Here is a 13,519-nt window from a genome sequence, read left to right as displayed (position 1 = left end):
TATGTTATATGTGCTTTAATGTATCATGATGTGATTTATAGAACAATGAAATGAAACCAGTGAGAATAACGATGACATCACACATGTCTGAAAACAAACATTTATGGATTAAATTAAAAATACTGAACAGGAACAATGAAGGTAAATACATAAAGATAAAATTAATAAATCTATATATTTTAAGTCTTTCTACATCGTCTCTCTCTGAGCCCCTAAATAATGTACTATACAATCATATGTGTCTCTAACATACAACATAACAATGAAATGTTATAAATAATAAATAACTGATCAACAGTCCTGCAGTTATAAATGATTATGAATAATTAATAAAGGGTTAAATTAATAATGTTGAATTAAAGTAAATTATCTTGTGTGCACAAGATAAAAAAGTAGATATCTAACAAAACAGACTCATTATCTTTTTTTATTGTTTGTATCATTTTTATAGTTTTAATCATTTTGATTGTTTTTTTTATAATTTTTGTCATTTGTATTATTTTCGTTGTTTTTATCTTTATTTTTAAATCGTTTTAATGTTATTTTTTAATCGTTTTTATTGTTTTCTGTATGTCATCCTTGGATATAATAAACTTATTATAAGGTCTTATTATTCATCCATGAGTCACCCTAGCAACAACAGACGCCGCTGCTCGGCCCGTTCAGCCAATCACGTGGCACGCTGTCTCTGAGGTCACTTCCCGTCAGCGCGCAGGGTTTGGTTGCTCCGCCATCTTGGATGTGGCTAGCGGAGCGGCTAGCAGAGAGTCTCCGGAGAGACTGAGCCGAACCGAACCGGGACCATCTCAACGAGCCGAGACGCGCCGGACACCAGCACACAGACCCGGACCCGCTCTGCTCTGGAGTCACAGACAGCCGGTCCCGCCGGGCAGCCAGCGACATATCCGGCTAACTTAGCCCGCAAAGAGGAACTGTTGCTCGGCTGCACTCCGGGTCCATGTCCGGTACAAACTGCCGGAAAACAAGCCGAGCTGCGCCGCGCCGGGCCGGGTAACGCTCCGGTCCTGCTGCCCGGGCTGGAACCAGGGATGTCGGCTGATATCCTGCTCAGATAAGTCCGACCTGAAGTCACCGCAGCCCGCAGAAGTTCAGGCAGGTGTTCCGGGGCGGACCAGCGGCTTCATGCCCGGACCTGCCTCACTCTGACCCGGGTAACATGTCCGCCAGGACCCCGCTGCCCACCGTCAGCGAGCGGGACGCAGAGAGTGTGAGTTTACCTCAACATGTAACTTCCTAATGCTTTAATTAAGTTACACAAGACGAAACTAGCATGTTATTCTATCTGTTAAATCATCATTTATCACATTAACATTGAAGAATAAGATGGAGTCGTCATCGTACTCACATAGTTGAACACATCAAGAGGTGATAACAGGAGGTATTAAGGCATTTATGTGTGAATTAAAGGTTTTCAGTGAGTTATTAAGAATAACTGAAATGTTTCCAGGTGTTGTTACAGTTCCCAGCAGTCTGAGGAGGTGTGAGGGCTCTCTGTGGGACATGAGTGATCCGTTTCTCCTGGTCTGAGGATTTTTAGTCCTTGAGAAGGTTTGTAGGATCCTTGAGAGGATTACAGGTGTCCTGGTAGATATTACAGCGCTCCTACAGTGGGTTCTTGGTGCCCTGGGAGGCCACTGAAGGCCCCTGAGGGCCCCGGAGGTTCCACATGGTCTTTAGGAGGTTCTGGATGTTCTTGAGAAGTTTTGAAAGCCTGAAGAGGATCCAGTGGATCTCTTTGCGAAGGTTTGTCAGGTGTTCCTGACTGAGGAGATAAGATCTGGGTGACACTTGATTTATTTTATTCTTTCTGGAAATGTTCAGTGTCATCTGCAGGTATTTAACCTCTCATGTTTAGTACGTTTTACAGAGAGGTGCTGCAGTTTAAATAACTTTTTGTTAAGTTGATCATTTTTCTCTAATCCAGATAAAAATACTGTCAAAGGATATATTAGCATGTAAAGCTCATTTCCTGTCAAACCAAATTACACAAAACCTTCAAAGTAAAGTCATGAGAATGAACAGTTACACAGCAGCTACTTCTAGGAAATTATTGAAACTATCTAATATATTATGATATAGTTTGATATCACTTGATCATTTTGCTTTTGACAGACCGAAGTTGTGACGTTAGCTTGACTTTGAGCTCATGTTTCTCCTCCAGATGTTCTTCAGTGTGTTTAGTCACAGTAGCTCTTGATGGCATATGAATATAAATAATAATATAGATATAAGACGATCCTGATTATTAGATGATCCCACCTCGTCCAACAGCTGTTTTTCACAAATAACGTTACTTTTGAATATAACTCACATCGTAGTTTAGATACATAACGTTACTCACACTCTCCTTCCAGCCTCTCGGCAGCGCTAAGAAGGATTTCCTGCAGCAGTTAACATTAATACGACTGTCTGTTGGTCTCTTTGAGCTGCTCGTCATCTGTCTCGGTGTATTTGGCAGCTTGATATATTCAGTTTCTGCAGCAGAGACGTTTTCACTCGTCATGAATTTATTTCCTCCGCAGCAAAAAACACGTTAGACGATGTTTCAGGAAGTGCTGCAGGTTAAACTGGACTAATGATACGCTCACTATAAACAGACTGTAAGACACTCGCTAGCCTAGCAACATTAATGCTACAAACAACCCATAATGCAACACTCCGTGTAGAAGTCAGTTTTACACCGGTACTAATATCTGAACACTTTTTCAGTTTTATCTTATAATTTGTACCAGTTGTCCTAAAAATCAACCATTAAATACCTGCAAATGTCTGAAACAGCTTCCAGGAAGTTAGTATAAAATTAGGGGATCTAAAATAAAGTGTTATCAAGAAAAGCTCCTTATTTACCTTCTACTGGCCCTTTACGTAGACCCTCAGTTAAACCTCAGTCTCCAACAGGAAGTCTTAGCTCCTGTCTCTTTAAGGCCCGCCTCCCGATGAGCCCACTCTGTTCTGATTGGCCAGCTTTCAGGAAGCCTGCCGAGGGGCAGCTTATCAGAGTCGTGTTAAGTTACCGCTGATGCAAACCCAACATTTCCTGCTTTATTGCTTCATATTAAAAGCTTTTAAATTACTAAATAATGGCAGACTTTTATTGTGAACTATTTACAGGAAGTGAAACATGTTCCTCACTGAATTAGCGGAGCTTCGTTAGCGGCGCTAAAAACCAGTTGACAGAACAACACGTGGAGATATTTGTAGCTGTTTGTTGAGCGGATCAGTTAGAAACAATGCAGGCAGGAAGAGTACAAGCAGAAACAGCCACAGTGATGATGATGATGTTTGATGAAGAGCTGCAGACGACCAGCACACCTCCAACAGGTAAACTACTTGTTTTACTTGCTGCTGTGTGATGGCGTCGTGGCTCGGCGTGGAGCAGACGACCAGGTAAACAAATCCGTCACCAGACGACGGCGACTGTTGGACGTGTTGAGAGCAGAGCTGCTGCTTCCTGCGTCGGTTCAATTAGATGAACAGCAGCAGCATTTACAGGACCTGCAGGTGTGTTTGCCTGTCTGCAGGTATGTTTGCCTGTCTGCAGGTGTGTTTACCTGTCTGCAGGTGTGTTTGCCTGTCTGCAGGTGTGTTTACCTGTCTGCAGGTGTGTTTGCCTGTCTGCAGATGTGTTTGCCTGTCTGCAGGTGTGTTTACCTGTCTGCAGGTGTGTTTACCTGTCTGCAGGTGTGTTTGCCTGTCTGCAGATGTGTTTGCCTGTCTGCAAGTGTGTTTACCTGTCTGCAGATGTGTTTGCCTGTCTGCAGGTGTGTTTACCTGTCTGCAGGTGTGTTTACCTGTCTGCAGGTGTGTTTGCCTGTCTGCAGATGTGTTTGCCTGTCTGCAAGTGTGTTTACCTGTCTGCAGGTGTGTTTACCTGTCTGCAGGTGTGTTTGCCTGTCTGCAGGTGTGTTTACCTGTCTGCAGATGTGTTTGCCTGTCTGCAAGTGTGTTTACCTGTCTGCAGGTGTGTTTACCTGTCTGCAGGTGTGTTTACCTGTCTGCAGGTGTGTTTACCTGTCTGCAGGTGTGTTTACCTGTCTGCAGATGTGTTTGCCTGTCTGCAAGTGTGTTTACCTGTCTGCAGGTGTGTTTACCTGTCTGCAGGTGTGTTTACCTGTCTGCAGGTGTGTTTGCCTGTCTGCAGGTGTGTTTACCTGTCTGCAGGTGTGTTTACCTGTCTGCAGGTGTGTTTGCCTGTCTGCAGGTGTGTTTACCTGTCTGCAGGTGTGTTTACCTGTCTGCAGGTATGTTTACCTGTCTGCAGGTGTGTTTACCTGTCTGCAGGTATGTTTACCTGTCTGCAGGTATGTTTACCTGTCTGCAGGTGTGTTTACCTGTCTGCAGGTATGTTTACCTGTCTGCAGGTGTGTTTACCTGTCTGCAGGTGTGTTAGCCTGTCTGCAGGTGTGTTTACCTGTCTGCAGGTGTGTCGGTGTTCATCACATGAAGCTTCCTGTCCTGTGCCGAACACATGCTGCTTTCCGATCAGCTGATCAATTGAAAATATAACTGTCTGTCTGTTTTTTACCCAGCATGCCTCAGTGGACGATGGCCGTGTTAACACATCGTCCCGCTCCGCCCGCGGTAAAAACTCCTCGTCGTCCGCCGCGGACGAGACGCCGCACGTCGGAAACTACCGGCTGCTGAAAACCATCGGGAAGGGAAACTTCGCTAAAGTGAAGCTAGCGCGACACATCCAGACAGGAAGAGAGGTGAGACAGGTCCCCGAGAGACAGACAGGCAGCTGTATAACCTCAGGAACAGAAATATTGATCATGTCTCCCTGACAGGTGGCGATCAAGATCATTGATAAGACTCAGCTGAACCCGACCAGCCTGCAGAAGGTGAGAAACTCAACAACTGATCACAGATTGATACAGTGTGACATCACTCAGCTGCTCATGTGATTGATTAGTTACTGATACTGTCTGTCTGACACACACCTGTCTGTCTGACACACACCTGTCTGACAAACACCTGTCTGTCTGACACACACCTGTCTGACAAACACCTGTCTGTCTGACAAACATCTGTCTGTCTGACACACACCTGTCTGACACACACCTGTCTGTCTGACACACACCTGTCTGTCTGACAAACACCTGTCTGACACACACCTGTCTGTCTGACACACACCTGTCTGTCTAACACATACCTGTCTGTCTCTCAGCTCTTCAGAGAGGTCAGAATAATGAAGATCTTAAATCATCCAAATATTGGTGAGTAACAACACAAACCTGAGCCTGTCTGTCTGACCTGTCTCACCTGTCTCACCTGTCTGACCTGTCTCACCTGTCTCACCTGTCTCATCTGTCTCACCTGTCTCACTCTCCTTGCACCTGTCTCTCTTTTTATGTCCTGTCTCTCTCTGTCTCACCTGTCTGACCTGTCTCACCTGTCTCACCTGTCTGACCTGCCTCACCTGTCTCACCTGTTTCACCTGTTTCACCTGTCTGACCTGTCTCACCTGTCTCACCTGTCTCTCTTTTTATGTCCTGTCTCTCTCTCTGTCTCACCTGTCTCTCTCTTTATGTCCTGTCTCTCTCTCTGTCTCACCTGTCTGACCTGTCTGGCCTGTCTCACCTGTCTCACCTGTCTCATCTGTCTCACCTGTCTCACTCTCCTTGCACCTGTCTCTCTTTTTATGTCCTGTCTCTCTCTGTCTCACCTGTCTGACCTGTCTCACCTGTCTGGCCTGTCTCATCTGTCTCACCTGTTTCACCTGTCTCACCTGTTTCACCCGTCTCACCTGTCTCATCTGTCTCACCTGTTTCACCTGTCTGACCTGTCTCACCTGTTTCACCTGTCTCATCTGTCTCACCTGTTTCACCTGTCTCACCTGTCTCACCTGTCTGGCCTGTCTCACCTGTCTCACCTGTTTCACCTGTCTCACCTGTCTCACCTGTCTGGCCTGTCTCACCTGTCTGACCTGTCTCATCTGTCTCACCTGTTTCACCTGTCTCACCTGTTTCACCTGTCTCACCTGTCTGGCCTGTCTCACCTGTCTGACCTGTCTCATCTGTCTCACCTGTTTCACCTGTCTCACCTGTTTCACCTGTCTCACCTGTCTGACCTGTCTCATCTGTCTCACCTGTTTCACCTGTCTCACCTGTTTCACCTGTCTCACCTGTCTCACCTGTCTGGCCTGTCTCACCTGTCTGGCCTGTCTCACCTGTCTCACCTGTCTCTCTTTTTATGTCCTGTCTCTCTCTCTGTCTCACCTGTTTCACCTGTCTCACTTGTCTCTCTTTTTATGTCCTGTCTCTCTCTCTGTCTCACCTGTTTCACCTGTCTCACCTGTTTCACCTGTCTCACCTGTCTCACCTGTCTGGCCTGTCTCACCTGTCTGACCTGTCTCATCTGTCTCACCTGTCTCACCTGTTTCACCTGTCTCACCTGTCTCATCTGTTTCACCTGTCTCACCTGTCTCACCTGTCTCACCTGTTTCACCTGTCTCACCTGTCTGGCCTGTCTCACCTGTCTCATCTGTCTCACCTGTTTCACCTGTTTCACCTGTCTCACCTGTTTCACCTGTCTCACCTGTCCCACCTGTCTCACCTGTCTCACCTGTCTGACCCGTCTCACCTGTCTCACCTGTCTGACCTGTCTCACCTGTCTGGCCTGTCTTATCTGTCTCACCTGTCTCACCTGTCTCACCTGTTTCACCTGTCTCACCTGTCTCATCTGTCTCACCTGTTTCACCTGTCTCACCTGTCTGACCTGTCTCACCTGTCTGACCTGTCTGACCCGTCTCACCTGTCTCACCTGTCTGACCTGTCTCACCTGTCTGACCTGCCTCACCTGTCTGACCTGTCTGACCTGTCTCACCTGTCTCACCTGTCTGACCTGTCTGACCTGTCTCACCTGTCTCACCTGTCTGACCTGTCTCACCTGTCTCACCTGTCTCACCTGTCTGACCTGTCTCACCTGTCTCACCTGTCTGACCTGCCTCACCTGTCTCACCTGTCTGACCTGTCTCACCTGTCTGACCTGCCTCACCTGTCTGACCTGTCTGACCTGTCTCACCTGTCTCACCTGTCTGACCTGTCTGACCTGTCTCACCTGTCTCACCTGTCTCACCTGTCTGACCTGTCTCACCTGTCTCACCTGTCTGACCTGTCTGACCTGTCTGACCTGCCTCACCTGCCTCACCTGCCTCACCTGTCTGACCTGTCTCACCTGTCTCACCTGTCTGACCTGTCTGACCTGTCTCACCTGTCTCACCTGTCTCACCTGTCTCACCTGTCTCACCTGTCTCACCTGTCTGACCCGTCTGTCTCCAGTGAAGCTGTTTGAGGTGATCGAGACAGAGAAGACTCTGTATCTGGTGATGGAGTACGCCAGTGGAGGTGAGTCACCCCTTTTCTTTACCTGTAAACTGAATCCAGGTGAAGTCGTGACCTCTGACCTCTGAGGTGTGTGAGCTGTCACATGACCCGTGTGTCTGTGTGTGCAGGTGAGGTGTTTGACTACCTCGTAGCTCATGGGAGGATGAAGGAGAAGGAGGCCAGAGCTAAATTTAGACAGGTAATGCACACACGCACAGCTGTTACCATGGTTACACCCTTGCATCCCATAATACAGTAGTGTTCGTAGTTCTCTGGTCTGTTCCTGTCTGTCTGCAGATCGTGTCGGCGGTTCAGTACTGTCACCAGAGACACATCGTCCACCGAGACCTGAAGGTAGCACCGAGCCAACTCACATTTACCAGCTGACAGTAAACGCACCATCACAATACATTAACTACTGCTCCTCCTCCTCCTCCTCCTCCTCTCTCTCTCTCTCTCCTCCTCCTCCTCCTCCTCCTCCTCTCTCCTCTTCCTCTCTCTCTCTCTCTCCTCTCCTCTCCTCCTCCTCTCTCTCCTCTTCCTCTCTCTCTCTCTCTTCTCTCCTCTCTCTCCTCCTCCTCCTCCTCCTCCTCTCTCTCCTCCTCCTCTTCCTCCTCCTCCTCTCTCCTCTTCCTCTCTCTCTCTCTCTCCTCTCCTCCTCCTCCTCTCTCTCTCTCTCTCTCCTCTCTCTCCTCCTCCTCCTCCTCTCCTCTTCCTTCTCCTCCTCCTCCTCTCTCTCTCCTCCTCCTCCTCTCTCTCCTCCTCCTCCTCCTCCTCTCTGTCCTCTCTCTCCTCCTCCTCCTCTCTCTCCTCTCTCTCCTCCTCCTCCTCCTCTCTCTCCTCCTCCTCCTCCTCTCTCTCCTCTCCTCCTCCTCCTCCTCTCTCTCCTCCTCCTCCTCTCTCTCTCCTCCTCCTCCTCTCTCTCCTCCTCCTCCTCCTCCTCTCTGTCCTCTCTCTCCTCCTCCTCCTCTCTCTCCTCTCCTCCTCCTCCTCCTCTCTCTCCTCCTCCTCCTCCTCTCTCTCCTCCTCTCTCTCCTCCTCCTCCTCCTCCTCTCTGTCCTCTCTCTCCTGCTCCTCCTGCTGCTCCTCCTGCAGGCAGAGAACCTCCTCCTGGATGCAGACATGAATATTAAAATCGCAGACTTCGGCTTCAGTAACGAGTTCACTGTCGGTGGGAAACTGGACACTTTCTGTGGTTCTCCTCCGTACGCAGCACCTGAGCTCTTCCAGGTACGAACTCGTGCGCTCGTGCCCTCGTGCACTCGTGCGTCCATCAGCTGACAGTCAGCATGTGTTAATGTGCGCTCGTGTTTCAGGGTAAGAAGTACGACGGTCCGGAGGTGGACGTGTGGAGTCTGGGAGTGATTCTCTACACGCTGGTCAGTGGCTCTCTGCCGTTTGACGGACAGAACCTGAAGGTAACAGATGACATCAGACCCTCCAGGATCTCAGAGCGCTCTGCTGATCATTGAGGCCACAAATGTTTCAGCTGAAAGTTGCTTTTCTCAGAAGTTGTGATACAGTTGTTTAATGTTTATGTCTCTCGAACTGGGAAACATTGCAAGCAAAGTAAAATAATGTGATTTATTTAAACTGGAACCAGTGAAGAGTCACATGTAACGACTTTTATTAAATAAACTTTCAGCAGCAAATAAAATCATCAATAATGTTATTAAAATAAATCTAGTTTGATGTTGATGTTTGAGGCATCAAACCTCAACTGGAAACGTTTGGGAACGTTTGGGAACAGTTTTGCTCGTCTGTGGCATCGTGTTTGTCGGCAGGTGAGATTTGCCGCCACATCAAACACCACGATTGGTCCAAACCACAAGCAGCTGCTGATTCAGACGTTTCTTTCAGAAAAGTTTCTGTAATTTAGTGAAACTGAAGCTCGAACAGTTTCCTGGAGGAAGTTGTGTAGATTTAAAGGAACAGTCCTGCTCGTGGAGTCCCTCAGGGAGGCGTCCTGGAGCCTCTGTTCTTTATATTTTACTCTCTTTGTGTCCAGCAGCGTGTCTGACGTCTCTGGTGTCTTTACTTCCTGTCTGCAGGAGCTGAGAGAGCGAGTGCTGCGTGGTAAATATCGAATTCCCTTCTACATGTCGACCGATTGTGAAAACCTGCTGAAACGTTTCCTGGTGCTGAACCCGGGAAAACGAGGAACTCTGGAGGTCAGAACAACCCGACACATCATCATCATCATCATCATCATCAGTACAACCAGCATGTTTCATATGATTATAAACCCTCCGTTAAGACTGTCTGATCCTTCATCTGAGTGTCTCCTCTTCAGCAAATCATGAAGGATCGCTGGATCAACGCCGGCTATGACGAAGAGACCCTGAAGCCCTTCCTGGAGCCGGAGCAGGACATCAGAGACCAGAAGAGGATCGGTACTCAGACTCACATTCATACAAACACAGTCAGGTGTAAAGTAGACCTGCTGCCAGAACTCACAGCAGTCTGATCCAGAACCAGTTCATCAGGTCCAAGCTGAGGAACCTTAAAGCTCCACCGACGGCTGCTAGAGCTGTGAAGTCGTGTTTTCAGGAAGTGGTTCTGGTCTCAGTCTACATCCAGGTCCTCTAATAAGTCTGCTGAAGTTAATTCTCCGTTAATAAGATTTGAAGACTTATAGTTGCTTTACGTTACTTTGGGTATTGTTACTCGATACGATACCTGCCCTGTTAGCACAGTTTAGCTAACGTTGCTAACGATAGCCTAAGTGGGCTGGGCCCAGTGTTCCCAGTAAGCGTTAGCTTCAACAACCCAGCGCTCCTTATCTGGAAGCTCCGGGGCTTCAAACCGGCGGTGACATCACACCTCGCCACGTCTGTCCGTACATGGAGGTTCCTGAACTTTCCTCCTGTATCACATGGTCTTCTTCAGATGGACGTCGCTCAGTTGTCGTGGAGCTGTAGATGTTCAAACGTTCTCATTGGTTCAGTCTGTCGGCGAGGACCATGTGCTCACTGCTGAAAGCTCCAGAACACTGTAGCGTGTGGTATTTATATAACAGAACGTCGACTCTTCTCCGAAAGGAAGAAAATAAGAGATTTGATCAAGAAAATTCAAATCTGGAGCCGTCTCGTCTTTCTAATACGAGTTATTGATCAGATTTAAAAGATAAACACGAGTTGATCCTGCTGAACTTCTGAGTAAGAGTCCGTTGAGTTTGATGTCTTGTTTGTTTGTTGTGTTTCAGACGTGATGGTGGGGATGGGTTACTCCAGAGAGAAGATCAATGATTCGCTCACTAAGATGAAGTACGATGACATCACCGCCACCTACCTGCTGCTGGGACGCAAGTCAGCCGAGGTCAGAGGTCGCCGTGGTAACAGGAGAGTAGAGCTTCCTAATGTAGAGCAGCCGTGATAACGTGATGTTTCCCGCAGGTTGAGGCTCGTCCGCCCGGCAGCAGCCCGTCTCCGGCGCACCTCCTCGCCCAGCGCTCCTCCTCCTCCTCTAAACAGAGGAGGTGCAGCGACCAAGGTACAAGCCGGGACCAGGACCAGGATCTGACCCAGAATGCAGGTGGCTGTTTGTTAAACTCTTCCTCTCCGCTCCGACAGGTTCCTCGGCCGGCCCCCCCAGGAGGACTCAGACGGCAGCGGAGGAGGTGAAGAAGGAGGTCGGAGGTCACAGTAGGAGGTCCAGTCCGGTGGAGGGGGGCAGTCCACTTCTTGCGAACGCCAACAACCCCAACATGGCCGACATCCCCGAGCGGAGGAAGAAGTCATCAACGCCCACCGTGAGTATCAGACGGTCTGACCCAGATCCTTCCAGACCTGCGTGTTTCAGGGCAGGTCCCAGTCTCTAACGGGTCCTGGACTAATGGGTCCTGGACTAATGGGTCCTGGACTAATGGGTCCTGGACTAATGGGTCCTGGTCTGTGTTTCAGGGTGGGTCCAGCATGACGAGGAGGAACACGTATGTTTGCAGCGAGAGGAACTCTGCAGTCCAGAACGGGAAGGAGTCCAGGTACCAGAGGAAACAGGTGAATCTGGATCTGAGGTCAGAACTGACTCAGTGAGTAACCCCTCCCCCTCTCTCTATGCCCCTCCCCCACAGCGCGACAACCACGCCCACGCAGAGGTCGGTGGGCGGAGCCTCTACCCACAGCGTGAGCGGTGGAGCCACGCCCCCGGACCGGCTGCGGTTCCCTCGTGGGACGGCGAGTCGCAGCACGTTCCACGGCGGCCAGCTGAGAGAACGCCGCTCCGCCACCTACAATGGCTCACATGACCAATCACGGACCAGAGGGGCCAACTACCTGTTCTCCAAACTCACCTCCAGACTCAGCCGCAGGTACGCCTCACAGCCAGCACCGGTCCTGGTCCTGGGCCTGGTCCTGGGGTCCTGGGGTCCTGGGGTCCTGGGGTCCTGGTCCTGGTCCTGGGGTCCTGGTCCTGGTCCTGGTCCTGGTCCTGGCTGTGTGTCACAAACCAGAACACCTTCCTCCAGTTTTTGCTTCTGACTCCGTTTTTATTCCTTGTTTCCTCCTCGTATGATGTGGTTCAGGGCTTCACCGCGATGGTCGGTGTTACTGGTGTTACTGGTGTTACTGGTGTTACTGGTGTTTGGTACCAGGTTACATGACGTGTCGTTATAGACGGACCGTCTGCAGCAGCAGCAGAGTATCAGAGTGAGACGTCTGTTCTCCGTCCTGCTGCTGTAAACAAACGTAACGCCGGCTGTTAGCCGTCTGTTAGCCGTCTGTTAGCTAGCTGTTAGCCGTCTGTTAGCCGTCTGTTAGCCGTCTGTTAGCCAGCTGTTAGCTAGCTGTTAGCCGGCTGTTAGCCAGCTGTTAGCCAGCTGTTAGCTAGCTGTTAGCCGTCTGTTAGCCAGCTGTTAGCTAGCTGTTAGCCGTCTGTTAGCCAGCTGTTAGCCGGCAGCTGCTCTCGGTGTGTCTCTCCAGATGGCGGGCGAGTTGCTCCGGTTCTGGTTCTGAGCGGCGGTCGGCTGAACGCGGAGGACGAGCTGCTGGCGGCAGCCTGAAACCGCCGTCACTAACTCTTAAAGACCGGGAAGATCTAAGAGTCTGATGTTGCAGATCAAAGGAAGCATCACTGACCAATATCTTAGTTTGTAAAATGTCCAGTGTAACCAGTAACACCAGTGTCCTAACCGTGTCATCCTTAGTGTTTTAATACCTGCACCCACCCGAGCTGATACGAGACCCGATCCCAAACCAGAACCCAGTAATAGATGGTAGTGATCAGATGTTCCTCCAGCTGTTACTGGAGGTGGATCAGCTCTGGTCATTAACGGTCTCCTCCTCTCCTCCTCTCAGTCGTCCGGTGTCCGATCAGAGGGAGGAGCCTGCGTCTCCTGCACCTCCTCAGCTGAAGGAGTCGAAGCCTCGCTCCCTGCGCTTCACCTGGAGCATGAAGACCACGTCGTCTCTGGAGCCGGCGGACATGATGAAGGAGATCAGGAAAGTTCTGGACGCCAACAACTGCGACTACGAGCAGCGCGAGCACTTCCTGCTGCTCTGCGTCCACGGCGACGGGCATGCCGACAGCCTCGTCCAATGGGAGATGGAGGTGTGCAAACTGCCCCGCCTCTCGCTCAACGGCGTCCGCTTCAAACGGATCTCAGGGACGTCCATCGCCTTTAAGAACATCGCATCCAAGATCGCTGACGAACTCAAGCTGTAGAGAGAGAGAGACGGGTGGAGAGAGAGAGACGGGATGAGAGAGAGACGGGTGGAGAGAGAGAGAGAGACGGGTAGAGAGAGAGAGAGAGAGACGGGTAGAGAGAGAGACGGGTAGAGAGAGAGCGACAGGTAGAGAGAGGCAGAGAGACGGGTAGAGAGAGAGAGAGACGGGTAGAGAGAGAGAGAGAGACGGGTAGAGAGAGAGAGAGACGGGTAGAGAGAGACGGGTAGAGAGAGAGCGACAGGTAGAGAGAGGCAGAGAGACGGGTAGAGAGAGAGAGAGACGGGTAGAGAGAGAGAGAGAGACGGGTAGAGAGAGACGGGTAGAGAGAGAGACGGGTAGAGAGAGAGAGAGAGAGACGGGTAGAGAGAGAGACAGGTAGAGAGAGACAGGTAGAGAGACGGGTAGAGAGAGGCAGAGAGAGAGACAGGTAGAGAGAGGCAGAGAGAGAGACAGGTAGAGAGAGGCAGAGAGAGAGACAGGTAGAGAGAGGCAGAGAGAGAGACGGGCAG

At 50.0% G+C, this 13,519-nt stretch overlaps 1 protein-coding gene across 1 annotated transcript; it reads left to right on the top strand.

The window, feature by feature from the left end:
* Window positions 1-657: 657 nt before the first annotated feature.
* On the top strand, window positions 658-13,077 carry LOC121882626 (MAP/microtubule affinity-regulating kinase 3-like). The gene is made up of 17 exons (XM_042390996.1): window positions 658-1,228; window positions 4,551-4,730; window positions 4,809-4,862; window positions 5,189-5,237; window positions 7,302-7,367; window positions 7,475-7,545; window positions 7,644-7,700; window positions 8,442-8,576; window positions 8,663-8,764; window positions 9,398-9,517; window positions 9,640-9,739; window positions 10,552-10,664; window positions 10,742-10,838; window positions 10,919-11,097; window positions 11,249-11,328; window positions 11,419-11,655; window positions 12,641-13,077. The coding sequence occupies exons 1-17, from the start codon at window positions 1,178-1,180 to the stop codon at window positions 13,005-13,007; spliced, it is 2,058 nt and encodes a 685-aa protein (XP_042246930.1). The 5' UTR covers window positions 658-1,177; the 3' UTR covers window positions 13,008-13,077.
* Window positions 13,078-13,519: the final 442 nt, after the last annotated feature.

Source organism: Thunnus maccoyii, chromosome 17 (genome assembly GCF_910596095.1).
Source record: "Thunnus maccoyii chromosome 17, fThuMac1.1, whole genome shotgun sequence".
Lineage (NCBI taxonomy): Eukaryota > Metazoa > Chordata > Actinopteri > Scombriformes > Scombridae > Thunnus > Thunnus maccoyii.
The sequence above is the reverse complement of the archived record's forward strand: the minus strand, read 5'-3'. Positions and strand labels throughout refer to the sequence as shown.

What these genes read in the sequence shown, in the direction of transcription:
- LOC121882626 (XM_042390996.1), top strand. Translation starts at nt 1,178, where the DNA reads ATGTCCGCCAGGACCCCGCTGCCCACCGTCAGCGAGCGGGACGCAGAG. An exon ending in CAGCACCTGAGCTCTTCCAG is followed by an intron (nt 8,577 to 8,662) that starts GTACGAACTCGT and finishes CTCGTGTTTCAG; the next exon opens with GGTAAGAAGTACGACGGTCC. An exon ending in CAGAGACCAGAAGAGGATCG is followed by an intron (nt 9,740 to 10,551) that starts GTACTCAGACTC and finishes GTTGTGTTTCAG; the next exon opens with ACGTGATGGTGGGGATGGGT.